This window comes from Cibotium barometz, chromosome 24 (genome assembly GCF_041138505.1).
Source record: "Cibotium barometz isolate CiBa-2024 chromosome 24, ASM4113850v1, whole genome shotgun sequence".
Lineage (NCBI taxonomy): Eukaryota > Viridiplantae > Streptophyta > Polypodiopsida > Cyatheales > Cibotiaceae > Cibotium > Cibotium barometz.
Window position 1 is genome coordinate 17,683,114 of NC_141069.1, and position 20,575 is coordinate 17,703,688.

Consider the following 20,575-nt stretch of genomic DNA (forward strand, 5'->3'; position numbering starts at 1 on the left):
GAAAGTAACACTTTTATTAAAAAAATCAATATACATCTTTCTATGAATAGAATTTAAATCTAATGAAAATCACTCTTTTATAAAAAAAAATAATCAATATGCATCTTTCTATGCATAGAATTTAAATCTAATGAAAATCACTTTTATAATAAAAAAATATTCAATATGGATCTTTCTATGCATAGAATTTAAATCTAATGAAAATAACTCTTTTATAATTAAAAAATAATCAATATGCATCTTTCTATGCATAGAATTTAAATCTAATGAAAATCACTCTTTTATTATAAAAATAATAATCAATATGCATCTTTCTATGCATAGAATTTAAATCTAAAGAAAATCACTCTTTCATAATAAAAAAATAACCAATATGCATCTTTATATGCATAGAATTTAAATCTAATGAAAATCACTCTTTTATAATAATAATAAATAATCAATATGCATCTTTCTATGCATAGAATTTAAATCTAATGAAAATCACTCTTTTATAATTAAAAAATAATCAACATGCATCTTTCTATGCATAGAATTTAAATCTAATAAAAATCACTCTTTTATAATAATAAAAATAATCAATATACATCTTTCTATGCATAGAATTTAAATCTAATGGAAATAACACTTTTATAATAAAAATATTTCTACTATGCATTTTTCTATGCCTAGTAGAAGTCAAAGCGAGAGTCGTGTACTGGTTGTTCATTGAAAGAATTTCTAGGATGTCAAAAAGGCTATTTCAAATATATCTTTGAATGTGACCATATGCCACCAGCCTTACATTCATTGTACATAGCCGATTATTTGGGGAAGAATTGGGCCCTTTGTTGATATTAAGGCCATGCCTTATTTAACTTTTTCAATTTCATGAAAAAATAAGGGAATTCCACGAAAAGTATGATGATAAGCCAAAAACAAAATGTAATGACCATGTCTAGGTCAGGCACTGCATTATAGTCTTGGATGAGTCTACGTATTTGTTCAAAGCAACCGCTCTTCATTCAAAAAGAGGGGTGGGGAAAATCAAACTATAGTTTTGGGTTCTTCTCTAGATCTTTCTCAAAAAGGTCCTAGTCCCATCTACATTCGATTAGGGAATCAAGTGGGGGCTAATCCTAAGGTACTTTGGAGGGTAGTAGTACTCCTTCCAATACTTGGCCTAGAGAAGGTAGGGTTGCAGCCACATCAGTTTCTCACCCCCATGAGGTCATGCATTATTAGGGTTGCTCTAGCATGTGGCCTTTTTGAGTAATTTTCACCACATTGGCTAATATTACTCCAAACATGCAACAATAATTTCAAGCCATATTTTTTGTATCGCCATGCAATGCACTTTATGTAAAATGATAATGAGAAATCTTTATGAGCTTACAACTTGTATAATGTCAGAAGAAGATAGTCAAACACCAAGCTTATAACTTTTATAATGCTAGTAATATACAAATATAATAGGAAATTAACCTAGAATAACTTGTAAAGTCCCTGGACATTAATTAGATAGCTAAGCATTATACAAATAAGTCTTGTATATAAGACAATTTGACTAATGTGAAAACACATAATCCCATTCTCACAATTGAGTTTAAGTCTTCTTGATCTTATGGTTGAAGAAGTTTGTATGCTTTCTCTCCTTCTTTGTTTCATGCATGCTTAGCAATTGTGTGGGTGAATGATGAAGTATGAGAAATATTCCCTTGGATACCAGATCCATCTTCAGCACACGGTGGTCGATGATCAATGGGCACGTTCTTGATACGTAGACGGTGACCGTGTCTATGCAGTGTAACCTCCCTCGTTGTATACATGTCTACCACACCGCCTACAGTACTATATATGGACATGGTTGCCATGAGCTAAGGTATCCAATGCTTATCCACCCCCTTCTATACCTCATACATACTCCATGCGCACGGGTGGACAGCACCATCACTTATACCTCTTTGGTATAATCAAAATTTTAAATTCTATCCATTGTGTATCTATTGCATTGTCTATTGTGCTTTGTCTTGATATCTCTGTCCACTGTGCCATATTCTTATACCTATAACCTTGTAAGGGTGAATGCCTTCAACCTCACCATGGAAGAAAATGCGGGTTAGTGGTTTTGATTGGTAAAACCAAAAGACAAGGCTGACTTTGACACCTTAAAGACTCCTTCCATAATTAGGTACCTACCAAGGAACTCGATGGAAACCTAGTCGATCAACTTTACCACATCAAACATCAAGAGAAAAAATCGATTAGAGACTACATCAATAGGTGAGATACCTCCACTCTTGATGCTCTCTGACAACAAATAACAAATTCTTTGATGAATAATTTATTGGAAAATTATCGAAAGGGATCCTCAATTTAATCTTACACAATGTCTTGTACTCAGAAAAGCAACTTTGACTATAACTTCATGGGAACATCCTCGAGGAATCTCCCTAAAGAAACCCCATTTGAAGCATCCTTTGGCGGCACACTTCCTTCAAAGGTTAGTAACAAAGGGAAAGAGCCACAAGCCACACCAGCCACCATAGAAGACCTACTAGTAGTAGCTCATGTGCATGCCAAATGGATGTAGAATGTTGGGGGTAAGAAAAGATAACCACCACATTTGTACCCTAGACATGAGCTAGTCTAGAGTTTAATATGCTTTGCTAACCACACAAGCATGCGATGCCCCCACCCAAAGGTAGCAGGGTCTCTTGTCGCACACTAACTCCACCCGCACAACACCTGGATTTTCATGCTCCACACCTACAACACCCATGCTTGTCAACACACCTCACTCCAAGTAGAATGTGCCTCAAAGAGGAATTCTAAGAGTTCCAGAGTCACCCCTACTACATCTAGTGTTACAATAACCACCCATTCCTAGGTTGACCCCCATGAACCAATTAGCCTTAATAGAAACACTTAAAGGTGAGGAAGAAAGAATAGGGGGAATGCCTACTACTTAGAATCCCTAGAGGTTTAAAGTCCCCCTAGTTAGATATTAAGTCACTATGTTCTAGAAGACGATAGTGTCTACCCTTTATTTGTAGTTGTAGTGCAATCCAATAGAGGGAGAGGGACATCAATGCCTTAGGATATCATATGCCATTATAGTGCTATCACTCTACAAGGGACCTCACCCACCCCGATGGCAAAGTGTCCCATCAACAAGAAGGCTATGGTACCTGCACCACAACTAGTCCACCACAACTCACTAGTACCACTCTATACAAGGTGTGGTATTGACCATGCCCATTAAGAGCATCCACCCTAGGTCCAACCTATGAGCATAAACCAAGTATAAGACTTAACATGCTAAGAATCAAAAATTGGTTCCTCTCAATGTAGTGACTAGAATGCAGAATAGGAGAGTCACCACTCATGAATAGATTCCTCTCAATGTAGTGACTAGAATGTAGAATAGGAGGAGAGCCAATGCTCTCAAATAGGTTCCTCTTAATGTAGTGACTAGAATGAAAATTAGGAGGAGCATTACCTCTCACAAATAGGTTCCTCTCAATGTAGTGACTAGAATGCAAAATATGAGGATAGCTGCCACACAAAGCCGAAAAGGATTCAGATTCTCGTACTCAAAGGGAGCAAAAACTAGCCCGAGTCTTACCAGCCACAAATTTTCAAGACTTGAGTCACCCCTAAGAACAAAAGATAAAGGTCCAAAAGATAAGACAAGGGGAAGACCGAGTGACAGTTGAAGAGGGATTAGGTGAGGATACAATTTTTAACATCTCTTCATCCTCTTCAAAGGAAGAATTGAATCCCCAATCCAATGGAGACCTAGAAGAACTATTCATAGACCCTAGTAACCTGCCTAAGAAGCTAGAAAAATATACTAATCCTATTGAGAAAGAAAGCAAACTAGAAGTAGCCTAGGAACTTGTAAGAGCATGCTAAGAACAAATGGATGATGAATTTGCTATAGTCCCCACAATGTGAGAGATGCCAATGTAGAGACCAATTTCACCTTGATCAAAAGAAGACCATGAAAAGAACCAGTCCAATCCTCACCCAAGAAAACTCGAAATAGGAATTAGGGGGTGAGGACAATGGCTTTGATGCCATGGCCTCCAAACTATTGATAGAGCACCACACTCAAAGAGGCCTAGACACATTCCATGCACCATTACTGGCCTTAAATTCCATTTAAGTAATAATGGACAAACACCTAGAGACATAGTAGGACTCACCTAGAGACATAGTAGGACTCACCAACTTCCTTGCCTAGAAGATATGTAACTAATAATGGACAAACACCTAGAGACATAGTAGGACTCACCACCTTCCTTGCCTAGAAGATATGTAACTAATAATGGACAAATACCTAGAGACATAGTAGGACTCACCACTTTCCTATCCTCCTAAGTTTAGATTTATGTTGGCTTCTTACTAGAAGGAATCCCAAGCCTATGGAAGGAATTAAAGAATTTGACGGATGGAAGGTTAAAAGGTAGGTATGGAAGAATAACCAATTCAGGACTCCTCAAATGAGTCGTATAATGGCATGTTTGCTAAAGGAAGAGGTAGTTCACCAAGCCTTTCTAAAGGTACCGATGAATAAGCTAGACGAGTACTTTGAGAGTGATGACATGAATGACATCCTCCTTGTAAAATACAAGGATAGCCAAGTCACCACCATCTTCGATGGAGGGGCGGGAGTCAACATCATTACCAAAGTAGTGCTGGGAGAAGTGGGGCACAACCCTCACTTGACACAACTAGCCTAATAGTCAAGCTTGCTGATGGGGACATAGAAAAACCCATGGGACTATTACAAAATCTAGGAATCAAGACTTTTGGTTTAAGTTTCTACCACTCTTTTATGGTGATAAATGTTTCATAGCAACCAATTCCTTGACTACATCCTTGGTGGCAGACCCTTCATATGAGAGAGACCCAAATGGTCTATGATTGGGACAGGGATAACATCTACATTTAAAAAAGGAATGAAACCCTCAAATTTAACTTATAAACATGGAAAACTCATCCTGTGTGAGTAGTGGACCTTTCGCCAACTTCATAATAGGAGATTTGCTGATGAAGAAGCTGATGTAGAGCTCCTCAGTTGTTGCAAAAACTTCCCGCTTTAATGGTTATGCCCACCGTTAGTGTTTAAAAACACTCTCCAAGCTAATAGTCACCCACCGGGAGCTTTATTGCTTGAGTAAATTATTGTTGAAGACGCCGCCTTTAGAGATTTTTGATGAAGCCACCTCCCCTTAGAGCCAAGGGACTCCACTCCTCTTCAGTTGGGCCACCACTAGTGTTTAGCAACACTTGTTAGTGTTTAAAAACACCTTAATCCCGCTTTAAACAAGCTTTTGGTGAGGCTTTTATGGAGAAGATGGAGAGGGAAACTTGGTTTAGATTTTGGCTTTAGGAATTAGCCAAATGCTGGGAAAAGCTTATAATTACCATTATTTAACCAAAAAATCAACTCCACTTGAAAAAAATGAGAAATAATCAATTTTTAATCTCACTTATAAGCTAAGTGAAGATTTGGCTATGGCACCTCTGGACAGCAGCCTACTCTTTTGCTTGCCTCTCCTTCTGTGGTCCACCAAATGCCAAACCCTCTTAGAGGTAGCTTTAGCACATCATGGCACCCCTAGATGTAAGAGGGTTTGTCCCAATTGTGCACAAGCAATGCGTATGGACCGTACGACCACAAAGCAGCAGAAAAACGGGCTGATTTGGGGGTGTGGAAGAAATTTGCCACTCTAGGGGCTAATCAGAGGCATTGATGGGCCATGGAGCTTAGCAATGACCTACTCTACGAAACCCTAGAGCAAACCTCAAGCCAAAAACGCCTACAATGCATGCTATGAGCCCTCCAATGAGCTGTGGTATGGGCTGGCCAGTTTGGAAGCTAGTGAAAAAAGCAAAAATGGCATTAAATGCCCAAATCTGGCCCAAATCTCCCACAGATTGGCTTGAAGTCGACCTATTCTACACCACAAGAGTAAACCTAAGCTCTAGATACCATGTTAAGAATTTGTGGTGCTCATGCTAGGTGACACAAGTGGAGGAGTGAGAAGACACAAAGTCATACAAGAAATCTCTTGCTTATTAAATTGCTTACAAATGCAATTGGGCTCTACTCTCACACACATTGTGAAGAGTTCCCATCCTTTAAATAGGAGGAGGCCACCCCTTTGGGGTGCCTTTACACATGACCTTAATTTCAACCATCCAATATTGTGCCCAAGACTAATGGTTACAATGCCTATATTCTAATACAGCATAGTTCACATAGGCATCCTTGTCAAAGACTAGAAATATAAGTTCTATAAATAGACTCATGGATGGACAATTTGTAACAATCAATTCTTATTCTTATGCATGCAAACTCAAATAACCCTAGTTTAAATATTTAAGACTACATAGGAAAACAAATCTCAAAATTTTCACAAAGGGATCTTCCACTCAACCATAGAGTAGTCTCTCTTATATAAATACTTCTTTAAGAATCCCCAATTAGGCATTTTAACAAATTGTAGCTTATAAACATGCTAGAACATATTCCCCTTTTCAAAAAAAAAAACTTATAAAGTTTTAGAAACTTTTTTGTATGAAGATTACATCAAAACTTCTCAATGTGGATTAAAGAGGAGATTGGTAATTTTGGACAAAAAAAAAATCATATGATTTTTTGTTAAAATTTGAAAAGGTTCTAAGTTAAATTAATAAACCTATGCATATGCCTATGCCAGAAGGTCTATGAATAAAGCCTTTTTATGTGGGCATGTGCATAATGCATAATGCCTTGTACATAGAAATTTTGCATAGGCCCTCCCTAAAAAAAAATACATAAGGTTTGTGAATGGGTTTTATGCATGATGAAAAATTCCTATGCTTTGTGCATAGGGCTTTTTCAAAGGCCCTCCCTATAAATAATACATAAGGTCTTTGAATGGGTTTTATGCATGATGCATAGCCCTGGGGGATTTTTTTTGGTAAGCATTTTCTAGCAATCGCTTTTTTGGAATCGAGTGAGCGAATTCCAAAAATATTCCTTCCCTCCCATTAAGAGAGAGATGGAGGAAGAGAGTGAAAGAGAGAGGGAGAGAGAGACATGACTTCCATGGGCTTTTCTTGTCCTCTGAGGGTGAACATACAATGAGGTTGCTTCCATTGAGGTTACATTTTATTGACATCTTGAGCTCTTTCATTTAGTCATGAGGCCCAAAAGTGGGTTACCACATAGCTAATGATAAATAACACACAATGTATGCTATCCTCATGGTAAACCTCTACCTCCTTGATTTTCCAAACACCATTTAGTGGTCATTTTTTCATTGAGTGCACTTGTCTAGGTGGAGGTTCACTTGCCTTTCCACCATTATGTTTCCTTTTAGGGCACTTCTAAGTAGGATATTACTATCAATAATTCCACAAGGATGATGTGTACCATCACCTGTGGCCATGAGGATTATATCTTTGTACATGCACACACACACACACACACACACACACACACACACATGCACACACACACACATACACACACACAGACACACACACATACACATACACATACACACATTTATCTTTATACATGTGTGTATGTTCATGTACACACAACACTTTCACATGTTCTAATAGTGATGTGTGTGGGTGTATATTCCTTTATACATGTGTGTAGGTACATACACATATATACCTTTATACATGTGTGTAGGTGCATACATAAATATACCTTTATACGTGGGTGTGTACACATATATACCTTTGTGTACACACACACACATCTATTTGTGTGTGTGTGTGTGTGTGTGTGTGTGTGAGAGAGAGAGAGAGAGAGAGAGAGAGAGAGAGAGAGGAAGGGGGGAATGTGTGTGTGTGTCTGTGTGTGTGTATGAGAGAGAGAGAGAGGGAGAGAGGGAGGGAACTTTATGGAGGAGATGCCCATTGATGTGGCAATGTCATGTGTACTTCCCATGTGGAGGCAACACACTTGGCAGTGCCACGCATGTATTGCCCACATTCACATGTGTTACGCATGCAACACACATGGTGCCTACCACCATGGTAGGTACCATTTAAATTCCCTCTTGCTCTCTCCCTCGCTCACTCTCTCTCCCATGCTCCCTCTCTCCCTCAAACACCCCCTAAACAAATGGCCCCCTAGAAAACCCACCTCTCCCCTCTCACCCTCTCAAAGGCCCCCTTCTAATCGTCCCCCTCTCACCATCTCAAACCCTCCTTTCCCCTCACCCTCTACTCCCCTTTCCCCTCTCAAACATAATCACCACTCTCTCTTTGTCTCACTCTCTCTCCCTAAAACTCTTTCCACTCTCTCCCTCTCACCCTCTCAAGTACTCTACACCCCCTCAATATCTTCATCTTTATTATCATGGGTTCATCCACCAATCTCTCTAATAATACAACATTCAGAAGCATCTTAATTAAAGCTCTTGCATCTTTAATGCACCTCAAAGAAAAAGAACCAAGATCAGATGCCCTTTTGGAGGCATGGACAACAACGTCCAAAATGCATGAGCTTTAAAAGAAACTCACACAATGGAGAAGGTTACAGACAAGAACATGTTTTGAGGTGAAAGCAGCAACAACCATTGGGATGTGGAGAGATTTTGACATCATTGAAGAGTAAAAAGAGGCTCCTTTTTTAGTAGGAGAAGTTGCCACCTTCATTGAAAATTTAGGGTAGTCGGAGAAGTCAAAGATGATAGTTGAGGTCCAACATGATTTCATTATTGTTGATTGTGTTCAACATATTGTAGGTGTTTGTTATAATATGTTGTAGCCTTATAATTTTCTTTGTAGTATAATAAAATTTTCATCTCTCTATGGTGTCTCTGTAAAAAACTAGCAATGATAGTAGCCCATAGAAGTAAACAAGATTGTGTACACACATGGTTTCATGTATTGTTTCTTGTGTTCAACTTCTCATAGGTGTTTGTCATAATATGTTGTAGTCTTGTAATTTTTCTTTGGAATATAATGGAAGTTTTATCTCTCTATGGTGTCTTTGTAAAAAAGTAACAATGATAGTAACCCATGGCGTCTTGTACTCAACATCTCATAGGCGGTGGTCATAATATGTAGAAGTCTTGGAATACATTAGAATATACTGGAAGTTTTATCTTTGTACGTTTCCTTTTAAAAAAACATGTTATGGAATCAGATTAGATTGAGAGAAGAGAGGAAGAGAGAGAGCAAAACAGTAAAGAGATAAAGAGTATAGAGATAAACCACTCGCCTAAAAAGAGTATAGAGATAAACCACTCGCCTTAAAACCAAAAAGCGCTCGCCAAAAAAATACACCCCATAGCCCTATGCATAGGGCTAATGCATAGGAATATTTTGCATAATAGCCCTACAGGTGATGCATAGGGTTATGCATACTATGCATAATAGGCCTACAACAAATGATGCATATGGCTATATATAATAGCCCTATACATAAGGCCTTATACATAATGGCTATGCATTATGTATAAACCTAATCACTAACTTGGCTCTATATATTATATCAATAGGCATTATGTATAGGCCTATGCATAATGCATCAAGTCTTTATACATAATGGCTATGCATTATGTATAAACCTAATCACTAACTTGGCTCTATATATTATATCAATAGGCATTATGCATAGGCCTATGCATAATGCATCAAGTCTCTATGCATAATCCTACATATAATGCATAAGGCTTTATGCATAATCCTACATATAATGCATAAGGCTTTATGCATCTAGCCTTATGCATACTCCTACATATAATGCATAAACCCTTTTGCATAGGTCTTATGCATAGGCCTATGCATCCAAGTGGGGAGTACCATTCTTTGAGCCAAAACCCTCTACGAGCCATGTTCCCCCTAGTGGCACTAGTTTTGGTGCAAAGGAGCCCTACAACCCTAAAAACCCTAACATGATATCAAAGCAAGAAGAAAATTAGCAAACCCCTTTTTACTGAGTTTGTTGCCACAATGATAATTTTGGTGTCACAAAATGATAATCAGCTTGTAACATTGTATAGGAGCCTAGCCATATTTTTTATTTGGATCTTTCTCACCAAAGAAAGGACTCCTCAGCAGATCCTCTAAAAAAGTACACAAATATTTTCCCTCCCTTAAACATATAAATCATTGGACAAGTTACAAAATGTCATTCAAACTCAAATGAAAGTGCTTTCAAAAGCAAAAAGTTCTATCCAAAACCCGCTTATAATTTTTAAAAATTGTATTACATAATATCTACACACCAAATTACGTGCACCTAAAACACAAAAACTAAATGCTTGCCATATCCAGCAAGCATACTATGATGCACTCTTTGTCAAATTACAAAACATCTACCCTCACCAAATTACGTGCACCCAAAACACCAAAATTGTATGCTTGCCATATCTTGCAAGCATATTGTGGTGCACCCTTTGCCAAGATAATCAACCTTAAAAATTTAAAACTATAGCCCAAGAAATCTGCATCTAAAAATGTTTTGTAGCATCATTGCAAGTTCAAGAATGCCTCTCAAAGCTCATTCTTTGTAAGTGCCTCTTGGTGGATGTAACATCTAACATTCCTGATAGAAGCCAAGGTAATGACACAAAATAAAGTAGATGTGCTTGCAAGGCATATACCTCCCCCACTTCCTTCTCTACCTATGAGAATAGTCTTCACATGTACAAGACTCTTTGTAGCATCATTTCAAGTTCAATAATGCGTCTTGAAGCTCATTTTTTGTAAGTGCCTCTTGGTGAATGTAACATCTCATCCTCCTAATATACGAGCCAAGATAATGACACAACACAAAGTAGATAAGCTTGCAAGGCATATACCTCAGACCACTTCCTTCTATGTGAGAATAGTCTTCACATGTACAAGAAGGAAACACATAAATTATGAGTGTGTATTGCAAACCTTTTAAACAAATTGTTTGAGTGGACACAAAGACACAACAAACTCCACATACTCCTTTTCCCTCACAACATTGACACTAAGAACTTCATAGAACACACTGCTTGCCGAATCCATCCAAGCTTGCATTTCCTTGCTCACAACCCTTCTCAAACCTTCTCAAAACCACCTTCTGTCCCCACCTCATCTTTGTCCTTTGATGAACCCTAGTGTCCACCATCTATTTCCTTGCAGCACATGCTTGTTGATCAGTTTGACTAGGCATTTTAAAGGTGAAACCAACATCTTACAAGTCCACATTCTCGGCCATATCCAAGCTAGTTCCTTTTTGCTACCACCCATCAAGGTAGTGCCTTCTTGCACATCAAGTCCTTGGCTTCATATGAAGGTCTCCATAAGTGAAGCACATTTTTTCCACAAAACCAAATCATCTAATTGACACACACCTATGGGTGTATTTATGCTCCCATAGTAACATGGGGCTAGCACACCTTTCTTCCCACATCAGCCCTTTGCATTAATGGGTGAATCACACTTCATACCCTTCTCTCACGCATAGCCCTAGCACTTAACCCTGATCCTAAGATTGGTTCTTCAAATAGCCCATGCAGTTTGTGATGTACCTCTACCTCCTCAATATCAATATCAGCATGCATTCTTGCCCCTCCCTACATTACCGACATTAATTGTCTTTGCATAGATGTCCTACTAACAGTTTGAAACTCACACCTATGTGAGTCATCCTTGTACAGTGGTTGTGACATGGATTTTGGATGCTTTCTACTACAAACAGTTCTAAATTGAGTAATCTCCTCAGTCACATCTTTGGAGCCATTGATCTCCCTTTCTACCTCACTTGTCAAGTCAATAAAAATTTTCTAGTTGAATAATTGTGTTGTCCTCTTGTAATCTTAATGGATGAGCTTTTCAACTGAGGTTTTGTCACCTACTTTTTGTTGCCCTTTTAAGTATGAGTCATGACATGCACTCTACAAGACTGTACAGTAACTAGATCTTGATAGCATGGGTTGTAAAGCAGCATGTACTTAACGCCATTGCTTGTGGCCAACCAACTACCATGCACTGACTCTAAAAGGTTTGTCCTTGGTAATAGTAGCATGCATCGTCTCCATCTACTAGAAAAATGCATAATGCATAATGTGTAGTGTTACACTACCTTTCATAGACAAAGTTAGAGAAAGAGAAGTCACGTTTAAAATGTACTCCCCCCGATGGTAAATCCTAGCATGCCACCAGCCAGTCCATGTGTGTAAGATCCCAATCTTTTTTGGAAGAACATGCCCCTTGTCTATCCATTCGTGTAATAACTCAAGCTCCTTATTAGCAGTTGTAAACTTAGATGGTCCATCCTTCCATTTCCTACATCATATCTTAAACTCAAACTAGTCATAGCTTGGGATGCATTTCCTTTCCTCCTTATCAAAGTTATCCTCTTGATTCCAAAAGCATGTTCTCTCTCTACAAACCATTACTTTCTTAATTATACCATTGTAAGCTATTCTATAACTGATAGCCAATTCTGTTGGGCCTCATCACTCACCAAACAAACCCTCAGAATTGAGCCTTCTCAAATCCCTCCCTTTCCATTACATTGTAAGCATAGTCCAAAATAGAACCTAAGCCTGTGTGTTTGGAACCTTAAGCTCACCATTTACAATCATTTGTACCCATACATATGGATTATAGACATGGCATGCCATTGTATGCCATTCTCTAATCCTATTGACATGATCAAAGCAAACCCAACATCCCTCCATCTCCCCTCCTGGACCCATCTTACTAATGAGGTCCACCCCTAAGCTAGGACCCATGGTAGACATATTAAATATGTGCTCCCTATCAAAAGAAGAGAACCCTAGCTGGCATAGGAATGCAATTCTTTGAATGAAATAATAAGTGATTTTGGTCTTTAACTCTAATAGGTGATGAAAACCTTTTTCGCTACTAACACCACTACGTCATGTGACCTCCTTCCTCCATCTTGATACACTATAAAGCATGGGTCATAGACTTAATGTCAACTATAGTAGAATGAACATAATAACTTCAACTTTAAAGAAGGCAATTATACTCACCTCCTATGTCTTGTGACCTCCTTCCTCCATCTTGATACACTATAAAGCATGGGTCATAGACTTAATGTTAACTAAATAGTAGAATGAACATAATAACTTCAACTTTAAAGAAGGCAATTATACTCACCTCCTACTATCCAAGAGTGGAGTAGCAGACTCCAGAATCTTTTGGAGTTCCAATTCAGTGAGATTTCTAGCATCAGCATTCATCATGGCCTCCAAAATGATCTCATCTGCCACATTCTACTGGATACTTTTTATCCGTAAACCCTCATTAGTCTCTACCATCTTGACCACTTGACCCTTTATGTCTTCTAATTCCTTCCTTGAAGCACTTCTTGCAACTACATGTTGTTGAAATCCTAGGTTAAGCATGCACCTTGCAACTCTAACCCCAACCCTCTCCTTAGGAAGATAAATATACATCTTGCATGGACATAGAGCCTTGCATAAAGGACTATTTTTGCAATGCAAACATACTAAGGAGCCACAATCCTCTGAATTCTGTCAAACAATAGGAACCTTTGAAACCCTACCCTTCTATTGGCAATCATTTTGCATCCCATTAGACCATACTGCATGACCATCAAACTTAACCTGAAGACTAATACTTTTGTTGGGAAGATCCCGAAAACTCAAACAAAACATTTCCATCATACTAGCTAGGAAGCTCCATTAAAAAATGGGTTTTTAATGCCTGTTAAAGAGCCATGCGTAAAATATTCTTAGGATTAATTCCTTTAATTACATTTACTATGCTAATAGTAGTCAAGTCATCTCATAAGTAAGGAGAGGCCCTTGAATGTCCATTTATTTGCACAGAACGCTATCACCTAATACTAAAAATCGATAATCAAATTGAGTATCTAAAACAAACTCTGTCTCATGATTTCTAAGTGCAAATGCAAAAAGAAACATCCATGGAGGCACTAATCAAATGTTGAAATAACTTTATTGTGTTTGGTTAAAAAATTGAAAATACTCCTCTATCTCCCTATATCATTTGATCATTAAAGATGCACTCCATATGCAGAAGAAGCATATGGAGGAGATTGAGCACCATGTAGATGAATTTTTTGATCAGGCCCATTGTTTGTGCAGAAATGAAAGTCTATGGGGCTTGAGAAAGAGGTGGACTAGCTTCTAGAGAAAGCCCATGAGTTGAGGGACAACCTTGAGCATATGCAGATTGACAACAATGCTGAAGAGCCAGTATATGCATGTGAGGGATAGCCATCTGTTGGAAAAGGTAGAAAGGGTGGAAAGGCATTGGCTAGTCGTGCAAGAGTATCATGGGTGTGGAAGGTCTATATGCAGGACAAGCATATGGAGGAGATTGAGGTGGACCAGCTTCTACAGCAAGCCCACGAGTTGAGGGACAGCCATGAGCATATGCAGATTGACAACAATGCTGAAGAGCCAGTATATGCAGGTGAGGGACAGCCATATGTTGGAAAGGGTGGAAAGGCATTGGCTCATCGTGCAAGAGTATCATGGGTGCGAAAGGTCTCCATGAGCTCACCAAGACGATCCTCTCGGCTTAGAGCATAGCTAATCGATCATTGCAGGTTCATGGTTTTTTGTTGTACCGGCCATGTGGTCTTTGGTGGATAGACTTGATATCTATTGTCTCACCTCTATGGTGGTGGATAGACCTTTTGTATGCAGAACTCCAATGTCATGTACTTACGGATTATAATGCGATTAAATATTTCTTTATGCTTAAAAGATTTTGCCAATGTCTTGTTGCTACTAAGGCAAGTCCATATGTAATCGATCACTTGTGTAGGTAATATTTGGTGTTATGCATGTATATTGCCAATGTCCTTGCCATGATGCACTGACTGTGCTTGATGAACACACTTGATACCATGATGCACACCCTCACAGCTGACTCTGCTTGAGAGCCAATGGCAACCATAGAGTAGAGAGAGAGACAATCGGTACAATACAAAAGATGGACACAATAGATATCTTTGCTTCAGATGGTTTTGGCAGCCATAGAGTAGAGAGAAAGAGTCATAGCAATACATAGCTGACTGTGCTTGATGAACACACTTGATACCATGATGCACACCCTCACAGCTAACTCTGCTTGAGAGCTAGCGGCAACCATAGAGTAGAGAGAGAGACATTCGGGTACAATACAAAAGATGGACACAATAGATGAATTTGAAATCATAACACACTTCAAAGCATGAATGTTACATAGTGGCATAAGCAGCAGCTTCAGCATGGTTTGCTCCTCTATGATTCTTTTATTACTCTTGCATCATCAAGTTTTTGTTGCATTATGTGTCTTTTACTAGTGGTGGTCAGTGTAGTGAATGAGGTAGTTGTTGTTGTGTCATTCAGTTTGCTGTGTCTTTTCTTCCTTGATCCCTTCTCAAAGAATGTTTTTGCTCTCTTTAAAGTGTTCCCAAACCCATCCTCAGTGGTAACAAAAGCCTTCATTGCATCACATGAATCTTGCCTTCTTGCTTTCAAAGCTTGAAGATGACCCAAAGTCCTCTTAATGCTAGAGGAGGCTTCCAAGATGACCCAAAGTCCTCTTAATGCTAGAGGAGGCTTCCAAGATGAGCTCTGCATCCTGTCCTACAAATGCAACCAGCTCTTGGCATAGGTGATGTAGCATTGCAGGGCTTTGAATCTCCATATTTTCCATTCCAAGTTCTTGATCCAAAGTTTGAAATGGTTCCACATCTGCCATTTCAACTTCTTGATCCAAAGTTTGAAATGGTTCCACATTTGTATTATTATGCATGTGCATATCATGTGTGTCTACAACATTTTGAAGATGGCTTTTTGAATGACCACTCAAAGCACCTTTGTACAAGTCCATGCAATGTGATAGCATTGTGCTTTTAGATATACATGTCATAAGCATGACCTTGATTTGGTGCTTACATATATTCCCTAATTCAGCCCATTTGCATGTACAGCATGCCCATTGACAATCAGAGTTGTAAATTCTGTACTCTAAATTCTCATTGGACATGCTTCTCACAAAAGTGCATCTGATTTGTTATTGGCATTGGGTTTGATTGTGACAAACTCATCTGGAATCTTCAATGAATGCATGAATGAGTTCTCCACTACCTTTTCAATTGTATTATTCCAGGGAAAACTAGCATCTTTCATCATCTGAATGTACGAATAGTATGGGAGAGAAACTGTGGTCAATTTGGGAAGAAGCCAATCTACATGTCACCCAACCATCTTCTTGGAACTACTCAAGAACCTGTACTTCAAAGTACCATTGTAAGCCTCGATCGCGCCATTGGTATCTTGACCAGAATGAGGTAGAGTCCTTGTTGCATGCACCCACATGTCTGTCATGCAACGTCAAGCACCATGGACATTGCATGTGTGTAATCATCATTTATGCATAAACATTATAAAAGAGAAATCACATCAAATATTTGAAAATATACGAGGTAAAGAGAAAGCTATTATTAGAAGCTTACCAAGCTTGTCTTCCCAATACGTTTTGAAGTATTTTAGAAAGGCACTCTCATCACTAAATTATTCCATGAATGCATTCATCATATCCTTCACATCTTACTTTGTAGCTTGATCTGAGACTTCACATTTCCTCTCATGTTCATAATGTTACCAAGACAACGGAATATTGCTGCTCTCTTTGGCCATTCTTTCACCTTTCTAATGAGATGTTTCAACCAACATCTCCGCACATGCCATAAACACAAGTAAATTGGTTGATTGAATACATTCCTGCATTTATGAGTTATCATAAGTCACATGTACACCTATTTGAGAGGTAGGAGAAATAACAAATAAATATTGTCACCTCAAGGCATCGATCTCTCGCTCGACATCATCAACCAAGAATGCACTTGGTTTCCATGATTTGTGGTAATCGAGCATGCGGTCCCTAAACTTTTTTAACCACAATCTAATGACTTCTTCAAATGTGGCACCGGAGGCAAGGACCCAAGCAATTGGAACAGATCTTGTTAATCCTAGAATTGGGTTAACATCACCCCCTTCCTGATGGTGATCACGTTAAAGACCTTTGTGTGGGGAGAATGGACATGCTTTGTCGATGGCTTTGATGTTGATTGAAGCTCAATGGTCTTTGTCCCTCCGGAAGGAATAAGAGAAGCTAGTGAGTGAATAAAAAGGGGTGTAGGGGGAGGGGGCCTAGGGGGGAGGTGAATACTAAATCTAATGATATAAACAAGAAACGATCACAACATGCTTCAATAATGATTCAAGTAGGTTGTGGCGATTTACATTGATGATTTCCTAGTACTTAACATTTATTTCTTGGTAGCATGCATGAAGTAATTATGTTCGCTCAATAAGGTTCAAAGTAACATACTTTAATCTATGGAGAAGGGGGTGTGTAAATGCTAGAGAAAAAACATAGATATAAGGAAGGGGAGTGACATAGTCATTTTTAAAGGCATCCTTATAAGCTTAAATAGGAGGTTGTTATCATCTTATGAGCATCATATATAGGGGGTTTTCTTGAGGCCCATGCCTATGCAGGTGACATCCCCCTTTATTGTGAGTGAATCCCCTGGGATGGATCTAGAGAGTTTCACATTTGGTTTAGATATTTTCTTAGATCCATTATTAATGGAGATAGGCCCTACCTATGAGGATTATTTCAGTGACCTTGGAGATTCCAAGGTTAGTGTTTTTTTAGATGATGATACCACTTATCTCTCATGTGAGGACATGTTGTCAATCTTCAGTGATGATGAAGACTATGATGATCATGTTGATCATATACTTACTTTGGAGGATCATGCACACATGGAGGGATTTGCACATAAGGATGTGATTTATAGTTTAGGTCATGCACATACATATATGGATATAGTGGATCGTGCCTTGGATGTTTTGAGTTGTGCTACATCGGGCAATGGCATTGATTCCCATCTGACTTTGCATGATGGTGACTACGAGCTATGTGCATTTGGTTCCTGTGATTGTCATCGACACGACCTTATGTTTTACGGAGCCACGACATTTACCTTTGGGTACATTATTTGCCATTTCTAGTGTATGGTTTTTTAATATGTGGCTCGACATTCAAATGCACCTATGGCACATCCTAGTATTGGGCCTACATGATTGTTCTTTAGTGCTAAGACAATTCGACATTTCAGTCATGGAGTCACGTGGATGGTTTAGATTCCCTTTGGACACGACCTTATGTTTTATGGAGCCGCGTGACATTTACCTTTGGGTACATTATTTGCCATTTCTAGTGTATGGTTTTTAATTATATGGCTCGACATTCAGATGCACCTATGGCACATCCTAGTATTGGGCCTACACAATGGTTCTTTTGTGCTAGGACAGTTTGATATTCCAGACGTCGAGTTTTGAGCTCAATGTGTGGATATCTTCAGTGTTGTGTGGATATCTTCAGTGCTGTTGGATTCTCACTCCTCTGATTGCGGGGATGGGCTTGAAAACTTAATTTTTCTCTCTGTTTTTAACTCTAATATGTGTAGGGGGTTGCACATATGCACATGTACACATGAAAAAACCCCAAATAAATTTATGCATGTACTATCTTGGCTAATTAACTTAAATTTTTTATTTTTTATTTTTTATATCTCAGACTTCAATGTCTCTCTGATTAAATGCCCTCTTTATAAGAAAAATGGATACTCTCACGAGAATGTACACCTTAGAAAATAATTTATCTTGGTTAAGTTATGGCATGGGAAGAGGGATCTTACATTTTGGTATCCAAAAGTGTCAAACTAGTGTTGCAAATTTTAATGATTGTAAATGGCCAAATATTTAATCCTTTGATCGATGGCGCTAAACTCGCTAAACTGAAGAAAGAATTGAGGATGTTTAATAACATTAAAGTGTAATTGAATGGGCCCACACACGAGCTTGGTAGATGTCATCATTTTTGGGATAGGTAGCAATGACATGTCAAGGGAAAACTATCAAAAGCTCTCCCACATATCTCAATGTGCAATGTTGCAATATTGTCATGTGTAAAGAGTGTTTAGTTGTCAAACCTCGAATCAAGACAAAGCAAAAAAAAAAGAGTGAAACTAACTAGCTTGGATGCATTGAGGGGAAAATTATCTTGGAGGGACTCAATGAGATGGATTTCATGGAGGCTACTAGTTTTTGTGGAAGATTGATATACAGGATATGCATCTTTTCTATTCTTTAAAATGCATGTCCTTAATTTGAGATGTTTTCATATGAATATTAATGTAGCTCTTTGATCTCCATTTTCATAAGTTTGTTCTAGAGTCTAGTAGTCAATTTTTTCTCACTTTCATTTTATACAAAAAAAAAGAAGCAAACGTATTATTGATAATGATATATACAAGTAGGTGACCCACACGTTGTTGCAGCTAGGCTATAGAAATAAAAATACTTTCCCCAACAGGAAAAATCCTCTTTTCTAGGGGCCTTTTTCTCCCTCTTATTTGGACCCCTTTTGTCCCTCTCTTGTTTGGATCCATGGAGAGGGAGTAATCTCTGCATGGAGAGGGAGTAAGTTGTGTTTAATGAAGAGTAGATTAATAAGGAAAGCACTTTACAAAAATCCCCAACAGAAATTACTCTGTGTAGTAGTAGTCGTCAGGAGCGAGCAGGTAGGCCTCCACTCCAACGAAGCTGAGGGGCACCACCTCCTTCAATGCTGCGGGGACGCAAGCCTGGTGCTTCTCGGAGAGGGCCTCGTATTCGAAGGACCAGTGCACCACGCATGTGCCGGGGTGCGCCCCTTCCTTCACCTGCACGGTGTACTTGTAGTGCTTCACCAGGACGCCCAGGAAGCCCCCTTCCACCACCTCCACCTTCAGCTTGAGGGCCTGGTGGTCCACCTCCTCCAGCCTCTCCTTGATGTGCAGCACCACGTGCTCCGGGTGCCTCTCCTTTGAGATCTGCTGGGCGAGGCCTGTGCGGCGATCATTACAATACTAGTAGTAATTAATTGATGAGCATCCGGATTCTTAGAGAGAGAGCTAGTATATGGATTAGAGCTTGCTTACTCTTGTGGAAGTGCAGGATCCTGACGGAGCCCGGCTGGAAAGCGCTTCCCGCATACTCCACGCCCGCGATCACATGCGGCAAAGCCTTTGGCAGGCAGTTGTGGGCGTCCTCGAAGGCCCCCTGCCACATCTTTTGGGCAGACACCTTGCACTCCACCTTGTCGCTGAATACCTCGATCGCCATTATTGCTGCTAATGCTAATCTTGCTTGCGCATCCTTGGTAGGTCGATATACAAGCTTCGCAGTCCTCCCGACAAGGGCATATCATCGCCATTAATTTCCTCCTCGCGAGTCCAAAGTCAAAATATTCTAGAAGCTTTGTTACACCAGCCCCACCCCACTATCTTGGACTTTATAGTCTTCAAAATTGAAAGGCCTTCCTCGGGAACCCATTACTCTTCTTTTTTAGAAGCGTAATTTTAAATGTGGACTTCTTCTTTTTGAGAAAAAATAGTTATGTATTTATGAACATCTCGCCTTTTGCAAAAAGATCTTCTTACAACACCACCTCATCCCTAGTATTCCCGATCGCACTACTGAGACGGTCACATATGGCAAGTCCCAACTCTCATCCTCCCAAACAA

General features: G+C 39.1%; 1 protein-coding gene across 1 annotated transcript; it reads right to left on the reverse strand.

Moving 5' to 3' along the window:
* Positions 1–19,298: 19,298 nt before the first annotated feature.
* Positions 19,299–20,246, reverse strand: LOC147624965 (putative intracellular pathogenesis-related protein T1). The gene is made up of 2 exons (XM_086818910.1): positions 19,991–20,246; positions 19,299–19,896 (listed from the first exon to the last, which is right to left on the reverse strand). Exons 1-2 carry the CDS (start codon positions 20,172–20,174, stop codon positions 19,556–19,558), a joined length of 525 nt encoding a protein of 174 aa, XP_086675036.1. The 5' UTR covers positions 20,175–20,246; the 3' UTR covers positions 19,299–19,555.
* Positions 20,247–20,575: the final 329 nt, after the last annotated feature.

What these genes read in the sequence shown, in the direction of transcription:
- LOC147624965 (XM_086818910.1), bottom strand. Translation starts at nt 20,174, where the DNA reads ATGGCGATCGAGGTATTCAGCGACAAGGTGGAGTGCAAGGTGTCTGCC. An exon ending in GATCCTGCACTTCCACAAGA is followed by an intron (nt 19,897 to 19,990) that starts GTAAGCAAGCTC and finishes ATCGCCGCACAG; the next exon opens with GCCTCGCCCAGCAGATCTCA.